Source organism: Diorhabda sublineata, chromosome 6, assembly GCF_026230105.1.
Source record: "Diorhabda sublineata isolate icDioSubl1.1 chromosome 6, icDioSubl1.1, whole genome shotgun sequence".
Lineage (NCBI taxonomy): Eukaryota > Metazoa > Arthropoda > Insecta > Coleoptera > Chrysomelidae > Diorhabda > Diorhabda sublineata.
Genome location: NC_079479.1, coordinates 36,390,411 through 36,408,863, shown reverse-complemented (window position 1 = coordinate 36,408,863; position 18,453 = coordinate 36,390,411). Strand labels below are relative to the sequence as shown.

At 29.4% G+C, this 18,453-nt stretch overlaps 3 protein-coding genes across 7 annotated transcripts; 2 read left to right on the top strand and 1 right to left on the bottom strand.

Moving 5' to 3' along the window:
• Positions 1-86: 86 nt before the first annotated feature.
• On the bottom strand, positions 87-4,639 carry LOC130444994 (GTP-binding protein Rit1-like). 2 transcript variants are annotated; one of them, XR_008910012.1, is made up of 4 exons: positions 4,243-4,624; positions 4,131-4,187; positions 1,864-4,077; positions 87-1,464 (listed from the first exon to the last, which is right to left on the bottom strand). XR_008910012.1 is itself a non-coding variant. In XM_056780415.1 (3 exons), the coding sequence occupies exons 1-3, from the start codon at positions 4,427-4,429 to the stop codon at positions 3,560-3,562; spliced, it is 762 nt and encodes a 253-aa protein (XP_056636393.1). In that variant the 5' UTR covers positions 4,430-4,639; the 3' UTR covers positions 87-3,559. The 2 variants fall into 2 exon arrangements, 1 of the variants encoding a protein (XP_056636393.1); XM_056780415.1 differs by having other exon boundaries at positions 87-4,077; positions 4,243-4,639.
• Positions 4,640-5,319: 680 nt separating this feature from the next.
• LOC130445638 (spatacsin) lies at positions 5,320-15,583 on the top strand. 4 transcript variants are annotated; one of them, XM_056781384.1, is made up of 13 exons: positions 5,338-5,389; positions 5,611-5,674; positions 5,733-5,921; positions 5,976-6,312; positions 7,224-9,085; positions 9,932-10,111; positions 10,316-10,968; positions 11,246-11,739; positions 12,187-12,506; positions 12,913-13,107; positions 13,163-13,702; positions 13,840-14,039; positions 14,872-15,583. In XM_056781384.1, the coding sequence occupies exons 2-13, from the start codon at positions 5,648-5,650 to the stop codon at positions 15,227-15,229; spliced, it is 5,355 nt and encodes a 1,784-aa protein (XP_056637362.1). In that variant the 5' UTR covers positions 5,338-5,389; positions 5,611-5,647; the 3' UTR covers positions 15,230-15,583. The 4 variants fall into 4 exon arrangements, with proteins under 4 accessions (XP_056637363.1, XP_056637362.1, XP_056637366.1 ...); XM_056781388.1 differs by having other exon boundaries at positions 12,217-12,506; positions 14,872-15,582; XM_056781385.1 differs by having other exon boundaries at positions 5,320-5,674; positions 14,872-15,582.
• Positions 15,584-16,185: 602 nt separating this feature from the next.
• LOC130445187 (enoyl-CoA delta isomerase 2) lies at positions 16,186-17,280 on the top strand. The gene has a single exon (XM_056780726.1). It carries the CDS (start codon positions 16,374-16,376, stop codon positions 17,115-17,117), a length of 744 nt encoding a protein of 247 aa, XP_056636704.1. The 5' UTR covers positions 16,186-16,373; the 3' UTR covers positions 17,118-17,280.
• The last annotated feature ends 1,173 nt before the right edge of the window (positions 17,281-18,453 follow it).

Sequence of the window (18,453 nt, the reverse complement as noted above, 5' to 3'; positions counted from 1 at the left end):
TTTTTTCGAATACCTTATGTATTAGTTATTTTTTTCTGGTAATTGAAAAATTTTTGCCCGACCTCTGTTTTTCGAATAAAACACAATTAAAATTTCTTTTATTTATTAAAAAAAATTATAAAGCGTTCAACGTACATCAAAAATCATATTTTTGATACATATAATATTTATCATGATTTTCTACATTTTGTGTGCACAGATTTACATTTACATACATCGAATTTAGTTAACTAACATTTGGATTGTTATTCTACGTATAGGGTCTGCTCTATTTAACTAAAATTTCAACACTGACTGGACGTAATTGAAATCCAGCGTAATCATTATCTAAAATTGTTGAAAAATAACACTTACCTTCACCAAATTAATAAAAACTATGTTTTTAATAAAATACCGAGTTACAATACAACCAGTAGATACAAAAGTCACAGTAATAAGTTAAAATCCTCTCGACTAAAATTGATGTAAACATAAAATTTCATCAAAAAACTAACCCTCAATATGTTAACAGTTTGTTTTAGTCACTATATTCCTCTTTTACACTCGTATTTGTTTCGATTAATAATATTACGTGTTTATTTTGTATTTTAACAATGTTTTAGATAATTTAAAATCAAAACAATACATTTAACATTGACTGATCAAATGTCAACTGTCAATTTTTTAGATAAAACAACTGTTTCTAGAACCAAAAAAAAGAAGAAATAGATTAGAGGTGGAAGATGTGGATATAACGTTTCAAAGGAACGTTTTTTTTATAACAAATCTTTTTAAATAAGACTTGAAAATATTTATATATAGGATATCTCATATGTATATATCTACTCAAATTTTGAAAATTCCTTTAAATGACGTTTCGTTTGGAATATTTTGTGTAACATTCATCTATACCGTTTTTACTACAATGATTACAAAATTTTCACCAAATTACGTCCAGTTGTGTAATTTATCAATAAAAATAAAAAATGTATGCAGAACCCTTAAAAAAATACACGACTAGAAAAAAATTAATAGACCATTAAAAAATTGGTAACTGGACTACTTCAATAAAATCAATAAATCTTTTTCTGATAAACTGATTACGATAATATATACAGGATCAAAATATGATCTAACTAAAAAATAAGTGAATCAATACATCGAATTATTTAATAATAACTATAAAATATGAAAATAAATGTATCGAAGCAAGATTATTACTAAGGGTCTTCCAAATTTTAACCAAATTCTTTTGTCGATCCACCATTAACATATCTACAGTGGTGAAGCTCATTTCGACATGAATGGATATATCAAGAAACAAAATTATCAAATTAGGGACGATACCAATTCACAAAAGAACCAATTTGATGTAATCAATCCATATTTTTTCAAATACGACGTTGGTTCTTTCAACTTCTTTTGACTTTAATAGCCACTAATATCGCACGATTTTTTCTGGTGAAATTTTGTCACATTGCGGGTCTATAGAAATAAGTCAGTAAACAACATAGCAATTAATTTCAAAGTAGAAAATGATTAATGGAAAACCCTATATGAAACAGATTGAAATTTTGAGAATCATTTTACTCGCTATAAAAAAATGTTTTGTGAATTCGGCCCGCTGTTATTTTTAAAAACGTACAATATTTTAAGCCTCCTTGTGGCAAACTTCAATAATAATAATAAATAATAAGTTCAATACTTAACAATATAACATTTTAGCAATAAATATCTTCTAAATATACTCTATAAATGCAACAATTACCATACAGGTTATACAGTATCTAATTTAAATATATATATTCAAAAAAAAGATCAAATAATAATCCTAAAAACAAATAGGAATTTGGCAAATTATAAATTTAAATTATACTTCCTTACAAGCCATCAAATATATTTTCTTCTCTGTATAAAAATGATAATTTACGGTTTTGATTGAATAAATCATCTCTTCGGAAAACAACAACAATTTTAATAATTATCTCAAACTAACCAATTTAACAATGTTATGACATATGACGCTAAATCTTCTTTTTTAATTTAACCAAATCTATTAGTCTGTTTTTCGACGTCACCTCACTTCGTAATAAAATGTAATCAAACAGCATAAAGTGGTTTACTTCATAAGTTTTGATTAAAAGATATATAAACACACGAAGAAAAAAATGAAAAAATTATATCATGTCACTAATATGAAAGCTATCATATGATAATTACATCCTTGTTGTAATTTGTGACGTCATGACATTGTATTATGTGGGATTAGTGAAAGTAGTCCTTTACTCGAACCATAGACAAAGTAATAATTCAATAAAATTGTTTAATAGATAACAGGTTCGTTCTAAATCAGTGACGGTGACGATACTGCGCAATAGAGATTAAGCGTTCCGTGACGGCAGTTAACGTTGCACATTTCTGTTTTGTGTTCTAATCATAGACAAATTGATACTAAACTGCATTTTCATTAAAATACGAGTTCCTATATTAGAATGAGATACACTCTGTGTTTCTAAGTTTGAGATAATTAGAAAATTGAACATTTATTATTTTTTTAACTTTTCGGAACTTGCCGCGTCCTATTGCACAATATACAGGTATAAAAATGTTTGGTCAATATATCGTTTATTCAAATATTTTTTTTTTATAAAAATAAATTAAAATCTCTAGTATCTCTATTTAAATGATAAATAAACGATAAAGGATTGGGGGTTCAAGGTTTAATTTCAGTTTTACTAATATATAATTTTTATATTAGTAAACCACTAGAGATCTTTCGTTTAAGTAAAATTATTGCGTTATTATTTATATTTATATAAAGTATGGACTAGACAACAACACTGGGTTTATATGATTGTTCATTATTGGTATAATCACTGGTAATTTATTAATAACAAATCGAATTTGTGCTTAGACATTAGTTATTCTTCTTTCTGTACTTTCTGGCCTTTCCCTATACAACGCCGTTAACCAATGCTCCAAAACGTTCTACAGCTGTTCTGAATTACCTTACAAGAGTTGTTTATTTATATATCTTCTTTTTTTCTATACTTTTGGCCCTTTATCCATATAAAGCCGTTAGCCAATGCACCAAAACGTTCTAGAGCTGTTCTGAATGACTGAACGAGAATATTTTATAGTCTCAGATTGGCTAGCATGACAGTAGGGGTGCGGAATAGAAAATGTCAAATGAATTTATAAAAAACCGTCAAAATTTGAAGTAAAATCTAACCTCAAAGTGCTACAGTCTCATATATTCCATACTTTTTTGCACCACGAAAAATCGTTATACAGGATGGAACAAAAGTCTACTAAATAATAATTATAAATGTTAACTAAGTAATTGTTATGTTCAAATAAAAATTGTTGAAAAAAAATTGTATTATTTTCGAATTAATCTAAACTTTTGTACCACTCTATAAATGTTCAACATTTTCTATAAATAAACGATTAAATACTGCTCATAATAAATCTAAAGCATCGTAGTGAAAACAAAAAATGAAAAGCCAATCAACATCCTGGTTTCCTTGTAGAAAAATCAACGAACGAAACTCGATATCAAGGATTAAAATCGAGCATTTTACGCGTTGAAATTGTGATGTCTCCTCCTTTTAAACACCAAAGCGAATATACTCCGAAGTCTCCACCATTTGCTGTGCCTCTTGGGTTTATGATCACAGCCCGGCAAACCTAATCTCTCCCTTTCCTTTTTCCTTATCTCTCTGACGAGTGTATGGAACGCGTCGTCGACGTACGTCCTCAAACACGCCGACGTTTCGAAAAACGGACAACCGAACTGTTTGGCCAAACCTCTCCCTTCCTCGGTGGATACTTTCCGTTGCGAATGAAGATCGAATTTATTTCCTACTAAAACGAGAGGAGTATCTTCTGAAGCTCTTACCTTTTGTATTAGTTTCTTGTATTCGAGGACTTCTTGGAAACTATGGCGATCTGTAACGCTGTAGCAGATCAGGAAACCTTCACCGCACCTCATGTATTGATCCCTCATAGCGGTGAATTCCACTTGTCCAGCTGTATCCAAAATATCCAATAAGGCCGGTTCCCCATCAATAACGGCTTGCTGTTGATACGAATCCTCTAAATTCATCTAGTTAATAATAAAATAATTGTACTAATATCTACTTACTTACCAATAGTTGGATCGTGATAATCCAAAAAACTATGACTAACAAACTGAAGTGTGACGGCTAAAAATAATTAAATAACCAAAAAATAGTAATAACTAACATAATTTACATTTACCCGATTTTCCAACTCCTCCGTCTCCTAATACGACGATTTTATAAACTCGTATTCCACTTCTACATTTATCTGGATTACTAGCACTCGCCGAAGGCCTATCGGTTTCTATATCCGAATCTTTTGCCGATCTATTCGAATCTTGCTTGGATAACTTGCCTTTTTTCTTCTGGTTTGCTTCCCCGGCCATATCCAATAAAGTCTTAATTTTGTTAATGAAATTGGGAATTTCAAAAATAGTCGCGAGTAATGAGGTATTTAATTAGATCCTCTACAAGTTTAATTGATGCTTTTATAGATCATGATTAAAAATTATGTTTAATTACGCGAAATGTCATGAAAATACCCCCACATAATTCGAACTCCTACTGCACAGCTGACTGACTCTGCCCTCGATCACAGAATATCCAACCATAGATAAACTATATAGTATTTACTCAAATCAAAAAACATATTGGTGAGTTATATTTTTTTTTATAATAAATTTCTTATTTATTAGATCTTTTGATATGTTTATGCTCCTAAATATTCTTGATTTTACGTCTCTTATGATTTAAATCCTTTTATAATTTTTTACAGATGAAAATTTGACTTTTCGACTTCTTTGTCTTATTCAAAATATGATTTGACACTGACAATTTGCGTATTTATATCAATCAATGGATCACTTACATCATAAATATCAAAATAAGATTAAAATCAATATAGAAATTTTTTTAACAAGACAGATTAATCTCATCAATCAAATTATTGTGTTAAATATTCAGGAAACGTCAATAAAATAAAATTTATTTATGAATGCATTCCACCCAGCATTCACGCAGCCTAAAATTTTCTTTTGGTCGATCCTTGTGATCAAAAACGTCACTCATGACGTCACGACTAACGTTCACAAAGACCCTTGTCAAGTCGAAAGAAACCTCTTTCGCTTTATTTTTTCTGTTTATTCATTTATCTCAACTTTCAAAACGCCTTGTTGTAATTAGGGTTTACGATTATAACGCTTAAAAGAAAGTGGAACGGGAAAGATCGTGAACATCATTGTTAGGTGGAATGTACCCTATGTAAGTTGTTAAAAGAGAGTTAGACAAGTTGTCATTTGTCAATGGCTTGTCATCTAATTTGAACAAAGATGTATAAAATAGAATAGGTAACATTTTAAAAAATAAATCTGATTATCTTTTCAATATTATTTGTTAACGATAATATTCACGAAGACAGATGGCGGTACATGCTATCATCGTCCAATAATACTATGCTTATAAACATTTTTTGTAATCAAAATTACTTCGAAAAACTTTGTTTTTATTTACTTAGAATTTTATCAGCTAATATGTCCTATGAACTATAAATACAACAATACATTTGTAGATACAGAGTAGACGTGTTTTGTTGAACTTTTATTGATATGGACTCGATTGCAGAAAATAACGAGGTTAATATTTTATAATTTTTCGAGTTTTTTTTTTTTGGTAAATTATTCAATATTTTAGAAACCTACTCCACCTCGGAATTTAAAACCTGAAAACATCGGATTATGGAAGGGGTGGTGCTGCAAAGGAGACAGAGAAGTCGCAAGAGAAGCGGCTGCAAAAGGCATCGCCATGGACCTAGTAGCACTGTTTATTTCACAAAGGAAAAAAATCGATTTGAAAGAAGCAGAAGATTATTATAAAAATGAGGTGAGTAATAATTGTTAAATATTAAAATAAAATAAGTTATGAATGTATTGTCAGGTACTTACATGGGTAAACGACCTTCTAAATCGCAAACAAATATTTAGAGTATCTCATATATTGAGTAACATAGGAATCAATCCTCAAGAAGAATTATCGAAAATATTTTGTAATACGGTGAATCGGGAATTACGAGAGTATATTGGAAATCATTTAAAAAATCAAAGTAAATTGGACGATAATTTGTTACACTTATGGCATTTTCTTGAAATAATTTTGAACAACAGTTTGGTTATGTCCAAGTGGAAATTGGAGAGAAACAGCATTGAATGTTTGAAAAATCAGGAAAGTAGCTGGAAATCCAAAATAGCAGTTAAATTATTCTTGAGGAGTTACGGTAAGTTAATTTAGTTTAATTTTCTATTTAAATTCATTAATAAATCGTAAATTCAACATATACAGAGTTAACAATTCTTATATATCTTGAAATAAACAGGTTCAAGCACTAAATTTTTATAGATCACCCCATATTTTAATTCAAATTCAAAATAACCCCCACTCCTCCCAATTACATCAAAAGCTGCAAATATGTTATACAGGGTATTTAATATGTTGTTTAACTTTCAAAATGGCGATTTGATTTGAGTTTTTTTGTTTTTTATTAATTTGATTTTTACAAATATATTCTGGCGGGATACGAAAGCATTTTTGATGAAAATTTAACGTGAAAATGACGATAATTATCAAGAAATGCAAAACTGTAATACCAAAATAACAAATCCTCTTTCTGTATATATAAACTTTCTTACAATTTTCTTCTTCTTTCTCGTCAAGCGATCTTCCTAAACAAGAAACTCATCTTTTATGTCATTAGCTACATGTTCAATTAATGCATTAACATGTGACAAAAGAACTTACAAACTTCATTGTTATCTGTTAAAAGTGAAACCATACTTTTGCTTTTATTTTATAAGATCACTTTTTTTATATATTTAATGCTCCATATATAAAAAAATCAATTTATTTTCACGCGATCTCGTTTTTTACGTCATTAGCTACTGGTACAGAATAATAATTCAAGGTTGGTAGAGATTGGGTCGCCTAATAATGTTGATATAACAGCGCCATTTCTATTTTCTCACCTACGGGTTTTCAATGGATGACGTCACTTGTCAATAAGATAAGTTATCCTATCGTTTATCAACCTTGCAAATAAGATAGTGACAGATGTCAATAAAACGTTACAAACTTCATTGTTTACCAAAGTTTTAAGATGTGTAATCATTTATTTGTGATATTTAATTTTAGATGCCAAATTAATTCCGTTTTTAACGGCAGAAGCAGTTTGGAAACAACTGTTGGCATACCACGATATAAAACTATTATATTCTTGGAATCATATTCATTATACCGAAAGTTACGATACTATAGAAATACCTGACAATTTATTGAAAGTATTCAAACAGTTTCCAATTACGAACGATATGATAAATTATTTAAATTCGCCTGAGATACTGCCGCACGTTTCCACTTTTATTCTCAACGATTTATGTCGATTCGGTATTTTTTGTGATAGAGACAAAAAAAATTTTATGAATATAATAACGAGATTGTATAATTCGAATAATTTACCGAATATTTACGAGATATTGAGAGATAGAAATAGTAATTTAACGGAAAAAGTTTTTTTGAATCAGTTGGTTGATTATTGTGTGGATAATAGATTGATTCACGTGATGAGTAGTTGTATAGAAAATTTCGAAATCAACGAGGATACAGTAAAAGGTAATCGATATTTGGAACTTGTATTAAATTTTAGACAGTTGATAAAAGATTTCGAGGAACCTTTATTGAGAGATAATATCATCGAAGTTTCGACGTTTCTATCGGAAAATTTGGAAGTTTATTTTAAGAAGAATCCGTTAATTTTATTATCGATTATATTATTTTCTAAAGAAATTTCAATGGAAAGTTTAATAGAAGGAAAAACGTTGAAAATGGATGAAATAGTGTCTAGTGAATCTATTGATTGTTTATTAGAAGAAATACCGTCTTTAATTACGATAACGAATAGGAAGAAAGTTATCGAAGAAGAAAAAAAATTGTATTTTTACGAACTTTTATTGAAACATTATGGCGTTAACGTAAATCAATTGTATTTTTTTCAATTTGGAGATTCGGTATTACCAGATTTCACTAATACTCTTTTACAAAAAAAATTCGGTTACGTGAAGAAGATTAATTATATTTTCTACGTGAAACAATACAGACCAAGCATAGCGTCTAAATTATATCTTCTGAATCAATACGAAGATTTCAAAGGATTTTCCGAAGGTGATATCAAAGTTTTACGAAAAAAAATATTCAAAATTGTCCTTCGGAATATAACGAACATCGAAATAACATCCAGTTGTGTAGCTTTCTTAGAAATGATAGGCGTTGATTCAAATTTTATAAAAATAACCGTAACAGTTATAAAAATTTTATTAGAAGACGGTATAGAAACGAATATTTTAAAAAAAATGTTTTCAAACATAGAAAATAATCCTACGGAGATATTATCAGTATTAGAACCGATTGTTATGAAAGAAATCGATTTCGATAACCTCCTAGATGGTTCCTACTTCATCAAAGCCGTTAAATCCTACGATATCGTCGTTAATTTCACGATTTGCTACGATCTCAAATTACCGGAGATGTTTTTGAAAGCGTGCGGGGCTAACAACATGTGGTTGCCTTTTCTCGTTTTCGCCCAAATGAAGAATTACCCCGCCGAACAAATCAAGCCGCTCGTGCAGTCGTTCAGGAATCCGAATATGTTGGAACATCTCCACCACAGCGTCGTGCACGATATAAATATAGAACACAACGTGCTGATGGGCGAGAGGGATTCTCGGAATCACTATTTGTCAAGAATTGGTGTCAGGAAAAGTTTGGAAAACTTGAATCAGGGCGGTTCGATTTATAGCGCACCTTCGAGGTCGAGCTACGGTAGCGGTAGCAGTTCGGGAGGATCCGATTTTTTGGAAATCGACGTTTCGAATACTAAAGCCACGTTATTACAAACTTTAATAAGATGTCACAGTAGTACGGATCCACCGAGGGCCTTATTACAAGCTTGTCAGCTGTACAAAAATCCTGTATTGGCTATTTTCGCCACAAGTTACGAGGTAAGTTTATATATAGTTTGTTAAATTCACCTTCCTACTTCATTTGACATTTGCAGTGTCAAATTTACCATTTATTATTTTTTTGTGCAGTAAATTCACTATTTTGTTTAATTTAAAATCTACCTTTAGTGTCAAAGCGTTTTATCTCTCATTAATGTCAGTTTATTACCTTTTTTTCCATTCTATGTGTCGTTATTACGAAAAAATTCCATTATAATCGTCTAATATTAGAACCATTTTGCCTCAAGTTACAAAATTATTGTATATTTTTGTAAAAACATAATTTTATATATAACAACGTGAATTAAAATATCATTTCATCATTTAAATTAAGCAACTTGAATATATTTTTTTGTTTACTTTCAACTTTGATTCAATTTCTGGATGTTTTCAAAAAAATTAGCTTTTCAAACAATGAAATACCAAAAATAACGTAAACAATGAATCATTTAAAAAAATATGACATAAGAACATGGTTACCAACCCTAACTTGCATAGATTAAATTTTAACTATTGGGAATGTCATCCGTATTCAACTATCAATTTATCTATGGTTTAAACTACCACGGTTTAATCGCCCGTGTTATGCATATTTTTTAATAAATTCCATGAAAAATATTGATTATTTCATATGTCATTTGAATTTTTTCAACATATAAAACGTAATTATTTTCGTAATACTTGTTTCTGGCAAAAATTGTGGATTATTAACGTGTGTCAAGGCCAAATTAAACTGTCAACAAGAAGAACATTTTCTTATGATGATAATATAAAACAAAATAATAATAAATCATTCGATGTTTTTTAAATTTAATGTGTATAAGTTGAATATGTTGTGTATTTTAGCCAGATTCTTTAATAACAAACTGGTTGACGTGGCTAGCTGTTTCTTCCGGTTTATACGAAGTTTTCACGAATTTCGAACTAATCGCTCTGAATTCCCAATCGGTTTCTAAATTGTTGAACGATGTTATGAAAAATAGATTTCCCAAGACTTTGCTGCAAAGTTTCGAAATTTTTATGCCAGTAAGTTTTTATCTTCTTACATATTATTATGTATTCAACTTTTTACATGTTTGTGTTGAAAAATTTCAATTCAATATTGGCGTTGCCACTTTTCATATATATCTTTTAATATAATACTTTTATGTTGTTTATTTTACCAAATTTATATTGATTCCTCCATATTTTCTAAATAACTTTTGATTATAAGTTATATTTGTCTTGCAGACCAATCCTTTGAGGTATTTCGTAGAATTTCTAAATCTGTGTATTGAAGGAGTCCAAGATGTTACAATTCTTACTGCTTTATTAAACACTTTTAAGACATCTTTAGGTCAATGCAGGAGATACAGTTTGATCTCAGAAACTGATCACGAGATGACATATTCCAATAATATAATTTGGATAGAAAAAATAGTCGTTGAACTACTTTCTTCGACTCTACAATTCAACGTAACGTCCTTACACGAACAACTCGGATTAGTACGAACTCTAAATAAGATCGACATAAATAAATATGTCAACTGTCCGGATTTTACTAATTTTTTTGATGTTTTGGAAATTGTTTACAATTCCAACAGCGATATAAGATTCAATATCGATTTGTTTTTGAGCGATAAAGGTGAAGATGCAGCTCTAGACGAATGTGTAAACGCTTTTTTGGATAACTTTAGATTCGATGATGCTTTAAAAGTGGCCAAAATCAAAAATGCACCTTCAGATATAATCTTGATAAGGCAGTGGGAGCACAAATTCAAAACTAAGGATTCGAGAGGACTCGAATTTTGGATAAAGTGTAACGACGAATTCGAGTCCAGAAAATTAACTGCCGATTGTGTGGTCAAGTTTTTCTTGGAGCACGTATCCAAAGTGGAAACAACGTAAGTGACGAACTTTTTTTTTTACATTGTTTTGATGAAATTTTTTTAAATTTTCAAAATATTATTTTTATTTCACTCTACATTAACTCTCCTTAATTAATAACACTGTAGATGCCCACAATTTTGATCTTATTAATGTCGAATTCAACATTATAACGAATCTGACATGTCATTAGTGACATTTTTACTGTCATTAGTGTCATATATGTCATTAGAATTATTTTTGAAATGTTTTTGAAATGTATCAAAGGCATTAGTCTGATTTTTTTCGTTTTAGCATAGAAAAATTCGAACTAATAAATTTAGCGCATAAATGGTCGAAAAATAACGATCTACCATCTCGAAACGATTTAGAAAAAGAAAAATGGTCGGTGTATATAACGTTAGAGGAAAAATGGCGTACTTTGGACAACATAATCGCTGAAGAAACCCTTCGACTCGTTCCATTTGAAGAAATGTTGAATATGCTCGAAGAAATCCCGGTTAACAATAAGATCCTTTCTCCAGAAGCCATAAATATAATAAATACCATGATTAACGACGCCCTCGATAACGATCGATTTTGGTTAGCAGTTAAATTGGAAAAAATATTCGGTTGTAAAAATCCCCATTTGGATATTTTGAAATTGTGTCATAGTTTAGCCGAAGGTTTGGTACAACCTCAACACATCGGTCCCGAACACAAACTGTTTTTATCGAAGGGACTCTCCTTCGGAAGATTGAGTCATAAAAAAACTCAATTGTTCACTAGGAATCCTGGAAACGTCCCCCGTAAGTAATATTTATACGTACATCTTCATTAAACTAACTAAATTGTTTAGGCGCATATTATTCGTCAAAACTTGCATATAAATGTTTCATTTTTATTTCAATATTTCAAGAAGTGTCATTTTTATCTATATTTCAACTGTCAAACTCGCCATTTTTAGCATTAACGTCAAAAATGTCATTTTTTTGACAATTTGGTTACCTGTCAATAATGTCAGGCTCATTATTTTGTCTAAAATCATTGTCTTTAGTGCCAGGTTCATTATTTCGTCCAATTTGACTATCTGACATTAGTGCCAGCCCCTCTATTTAGTCCAAAATGACTGTCATTAGTGCCAGGCTCATTAATTTCTTCAAATTAACCATAGTTAATGTAAGATTATCAATTTTTGGACATAATATTTACTTTTTCATCTTTATTTTTCTTTGTTCCATTAATTTTATTATCAGGTTTTTCTATTGATGTTATCAATGATTCAGCTTCTTCGTCGAGCACCTCCGAAGGAACTGTCGATACAGTTAACGATTCCGGTCGAGATATATTGGGTATGTTGAGTTCGCTAGCTGGAAGAATTACCTGCGGTGTCGAAATAGCTCAAACAATATTAATGACCTACAGAATTAGTATCAATATCGATATTCCTTACAAATTGATAGTACCCACCAAAGATCCGATGAGAATGTTGAAAGCTGTCTTGGAAGAAAATTGCTCCAACAAATTGGAGATTGTCCACGATTTTGTTTCCGTTTATAAGTGGACTAAGGAGCAGGTAAATGATAAAAAAAAATGGTCAATTTTCATTGGAATATGTCGTTTTATATAAAACATTGATATATCACTTAGTTTTTTACCTGTATATTCGGAATTTGCTAAATATTTTATATTTCCTTAATTTCTATACTAATTTCAAAATTTGGCAACGTTGTTGATTATGTTTAGCTCAATTTTTATTATACTTTTAAATTTTTTATTTTATGTAACTAAAATTGATAAATTATTTATTTAAAACATTTTTTTATATAAATTTTCGTTAATAAATGATTTAAAATTTATATGAAAAGACATTTCCATGGTTGGTGGTCTTTACTTAATAAAACACAATAGTAGTTCAACTATTAATTATAAAAAAGAAGAAGATATAACCTTAAATGAAAACGTTGTTTACAAAATGTTAGGTTGCCGATTTGATTTGCGAAGAAATCGTTACGGCGGCTACAAAATTCGTTCAGTCTTGGTTAGAAGGTTTCACGATGTGGGATATAAAAATGGATGAAGATTTCAATTTAGTTTTAAAATTACTTCCCGATAATTGTTCTTCAATATTGGGAGATAAATTATACGCATTCGCGAGTGCTACCCATAAATCTCAGGTGAATTTTACGAGTTTTTTTCGATTTTATTATTGTTAACATTCAAATATCGTAGGTTGTAGCGGCTTTAAATTTCAAAATTAATCAAATAGCACTCGTAATCGAATTATTAATCATCGCACATTCTTGTTACACCGCCGATTGTAACATGGAAGGAATTTTTTTAATATTAAAAAAATCCAGAATCGTAGTTTCCCATTTATTGAAATTGAGAAGTTGGAAATTAATCGTCAGATTATTAACAGGTGTAGGTAGATACACTGAAATGACGTACGTGTTTGAAATTTTAAGAGAAAACGATCAATTCGAATTTTTGCTTAGGAAAGGTTCTCGAAAAGATAACGCTCTGAAAGCCGCCCTGTTGGAATATTTGAAAAAATATTGTCCCGAAAATAAGGAGTTGTATAAAATAGTCGCTTTGCATTTTACTTTGTTTTCCGAAGTGGCTACAATTTGGGAAGGTGAAGCCGGATACGTTATCAATAATTTGATAGCTATCGCTAAATTGGATATGCAAAATAATAAACTCGATCCGGATACTGAACCCTTTATTCTATTTTCGAACACGGAGGATACCAAAATGTGTCTCAATAAGGTTAGTAATTGTATTTTTATTAAGTCTAATACTATTTATAAAATAATTGAATTTGATGTTATGAGGAGTTTTAAAAAAGTGATTATTTCATTTAATTGTTGTGTATTCAAGATATTTTTTGTTTATATAAATTTTAGGCTCTTGAATATTACACGCATGCCACGGAATTCCATCTACAAGGAGAAAAGTTAACGAAAGCTATGAATTCCGCTAAACAAGCTGAATTGATAGCTTTACAGATATCTCTGTTTAAAGGATTACCAAATAATGCCAACGTTTTTTGTTTGCTCAATTTGATTGAAATTCAAATTAGAGAATTGATCACTCATCATTTAAGGTAGGTAAATCGTTTTTTTTTCAATTCAGGAAGTATTCTGGTCTAAGAGTCTAAATTTCTGGAACTGAATTTTCCCACCAATAGAACGTCTCCCGCTAAAATTAATTCCAATGGGAATCGTCATATTTAATCCTTGACTACTAAAATATAGAGTAGGCTGTAAGGAATTGGCCCTTTGTCTTATTTTTCTATCCAGTTTCCTCTTTTTCGTACAATTTGTGTGTTTAATCTCATGTTCACTCTTTTGTCAACTTAATTAGTGTCGATTCCATCATTTTATTCATTTTCCATCCTCCGATCATAATATCAAATCACACTATATTCAATTTTTCAAGTTTTTTGAAACTTCCACTGTTTGTCGTTAGTGCCAAACTCACTGTTCAGTTCAATTAGTGTCATTAAGAGCAAATTTTTCTTTCACTTAAAACAACAACCGTTGTTAGTATCAAATTAACTTTTTTGTCCAATTTTTGTCATTTGATTATCTGTTATTATCAAACTACTATACCCAATTTTCCAACTTTACTGCCAATTATTAGTTTTGGATTCATTATTCTCTACAATTGCCAAATAAACTCAATTTTTGCTCTATTTAAATGTCACTAGTTTTAAACTGACCTAGTTGAGGGAAAATTGACTTTTTCATCCCATTTCACTCAATTTTTGTGATTTTTTATTCAATTCACAGTTACGCAAATCAACACCTATCATTATAATGGTAATAATTTGAAATTTTAATAATTATATTCCATTACAACATCAGCTTCAGGACTCAATGTCTTGATTCATATAAATCATAAATTCAATTTTCCAATAACATATTTTTTTGCAGTTTCGATCAAAGTCTAATTCTTTCTGAATCCTATGGTTATTATCCCGAATGGGGCGCAGTTTTGTTCGCCCAATTCGTAAAACAAAATCGTACTAATTACTTAGAGGGTTTCGTGAAACACCTACCTCTCACCGATTCGTTGGTTAACGATATATCTAGAAGATTTTTGTCCTCCAAAACCAACAATATTTGTGAGATTAACAACATGAAAACGATATTATATCAACTACCATCCGTACATACAAAATATAGGATAGCCAGTGAACTTGGTTTTACTGATTTCGTAGAGGACTTGATATCTAGCGATCAGTTGGCTTATTTGAAGGATACTGTATGGAAAAATGGTTATAGGAATTGATTACGGCAATTTTGAAAGGTTAATAACAATTGGATAATGTCTTGAACGTGACGTATGCTTGTAGTTATGCGTTTTAACAAGCGCCTTTTAAGATGAAATAACGGGACTCGTATTTATACCAATAAAAATTCGTAAATTTTATATTTAATTATAGATTGTTTTAATTCATTGTAACCAATAAATTTTATATAAAACCTGTGATATTATATGACTGCTATTTATAAATAAATTATATAAACTTTGAAAGTTTTAATTTTTACTTTACCTAACCTGAAATTACGATAGAATCCCTCAATAACTTATTCGTATTATCTTACTTTCATTCCAAAGTATACAGAGTATTAAATCTCACCAATTGTTTATTGTTACACACAATAAAGTTGAAAAATTACTTGTTTTATACACATTTTTATGGCACCACCATTTAATAAACCGACTATAAAAAGTAACTTTAATGACAGAAAATAATTTTCGTTTTGCAAATGGCCCCTTTCTTTTTAGAATAATAGTAGTTCATAAAGACATTAAAAAAAAGAAGATCTAAAAAATTGATAATCACCTTTACCAAAATTTGAATTTTTATTTCAAACTATACAGACCATCACAATGCATGATTATTTTTGAATAAACAAAAACAGTTTTGAAAACAAAAAAAGTAGTGACTTTCACCTTATAAACGTATCCATAAAGTCATGTATAAAAGAAGAAAATTCGTTCTTCTTCTATTCGAATCTGCCTATTGGTAACAAAAATACATCTAATGTTTAAATATAATGTATTTTAAACACTATTATGATAAATTAGGTTAAATTTTCATTTCAAGTAAATTTTGACTTCTATTTTAAGTCTAAATAAGCTAGGATGTACAATAAAAACTGTCGACACTCAAAAAAGTATTGGCTTTCACCTTAATAGAAATAGTTATGCGGTCACTTAAAAAAGAAGAAGACGAAAATAAATAGTAATCAATAAAAAAATTGATAAAATGATAACCCCTAGAATTTGTAAACATTTAATCAAGATTAGCTACTTCAATTACTGAAAACCAGTGAGTTTATTAATGAAATTTAAGTTCGTTAGTACAAATATTAATCTTGAAATAGAACCATTCATCTCGTGAATAATAATTATCCAAATAAACAAAATGGTTATAATCGAGACTTTTAAAAATGGTGTGAAAACTATAAAAGTGAATCGTCCTTGGAAGAAAAATGCTTTCAATATGGAAGTTTATAAAACTTTAACAACGATTTTAAATGAGGACGCTAATAATGACAAAATTGCAGTGACATTACTGACAGCAGTTGGAGACTATTTTTCTAGCGGTAATGACATGTCGACTTCTATGCAAGACCCTGATATCGCTATGAAAGCTGTAGAAGATATGGTAGAAGCATTCATCAATTACCCTAAACTACTTATTTGTATTGTAAATGGAACGGCGATTGGAATTGGAGCTACTTTAGTTACTTTGTGCGATATTGTTTATGCCAGTGATCGAGCTGTTTTTGACACTCCATTTTTAAAACTAGGGTTATGCGTAGAAGGAACCTCAAGTTTTAGTTATCCGTTTATCTTAGGTAGAAGTGTGGCTTCCGAAGTCCTTTTTTTGAATCGGAAATTAACTGCACAAGAAGCATGCAATTATGGTTTGGTTTCTAGAGTTATCCCTCATTCTGAGTTGGATGAGTTTATAAAAGATTTACATAAATACGGAACCTTATCTGTCGATAATATTAAGAGAAATAAAGCAGCTATAATGGAGAATTTCAAGAAGATTTACAGTGATTGTAACAAAAGGGAATTTGAGGTTTTGAAAGAGTGCATTAATTCTGAAGACTTTTCTATTGCAGTTCAAAAATTCTTGATGAGGAAAAGTAAATTGTGAAATACATTTTATTAAACACATATAATTAGGTATGGTGGTGTAAATATTCATTTGTTAAGTTATCTAACACTTTTTAATAAAGAATTAATAAAAAAAATATTTATGAAAAAATTTTTTATTACAAAAAATATAATTTGGAAGTTCTAGATTAATAATACACATACATGATTTAAACTTTTTGGATAAATAGAAGATGTATAACACAAAAAACATTGAACAAATTATAAAAATAAAAACAAGACATAGTTATCAACTGACTAAAGTAAATAACAAGTTGACAAATCACTTCACGATTTACCACTCAACTATATTCTAGAATACTTAGTACGAGATTCTATTTCTATAATCTCACAAGGAACAAGAAGCAAAACTTAACTATCAAATACTTTTGACAATGACAAGATACATTGTGACCAACGCAAAATTTGACATTAGGGAAATTTGGACGTTACATTTAACAACTAAAACTTTTACAAGTTACAACAGTTCACTTCATTAGACAAACGAGATTTGTGGAAAATAAGATTCCAAAATTTAATTAACAAAGACTTTAACAAACCTTCCAATATATGCATCCTATCGATGGCTTGTCCTATGTGATAGGCAACCAGTATTACGTAATATATTGGAAATCATTTAAATAAATAAATAAAATTTGAAATTTCTAATTTCTGTTTATTATACGTATATTTAAAAACATGTCATTAACATTATTTAACATAATAGGTGCACTACTATCTTACTTATTATAATATTTTTTCAAGGTTGCAATTACTAGAAATATGAATAATGAAGTTTACGTATAAAACGATGAAAAGAGGTTTCTTAATTTTTTTCGGGTTTTCCAATGATTCTTGGCACCTAAATCAGATATAGGATATAATTAATATGCCTTATTTGCTTTTCTAATATAATAAGTAAAGCTAGTTGCCTAATACGTATAATTACATCTTGTTGTTAATATTAAACATTCGAATCGTAAAAGAAATTTGGTACGTCAAATGTCAAAGCGACGTTCTTTGTGCTATGCAACCAATATTTGTATCCACTATGTATATTCAATATAAATATTGTTAATTTATTTAATAAGTTTTTATAATTGGGTATATATTATCATTTGTTTTTTTCATTTGAAGGTAATTATTTAGATATCAATTCTAATTTCGTTTTTAATTGTATTGTCCTCAAAAATGTGTAATTAATGTATCTAACTATTTAAATACACCTAATTAGAAATATTTAAACATTTATTACCCATAACTAACGTTCTAAATATTTTTTATTTATAATTAGTTTATTTCATAAAAAAAAATTATCTTCTGTTTATTGATATTTT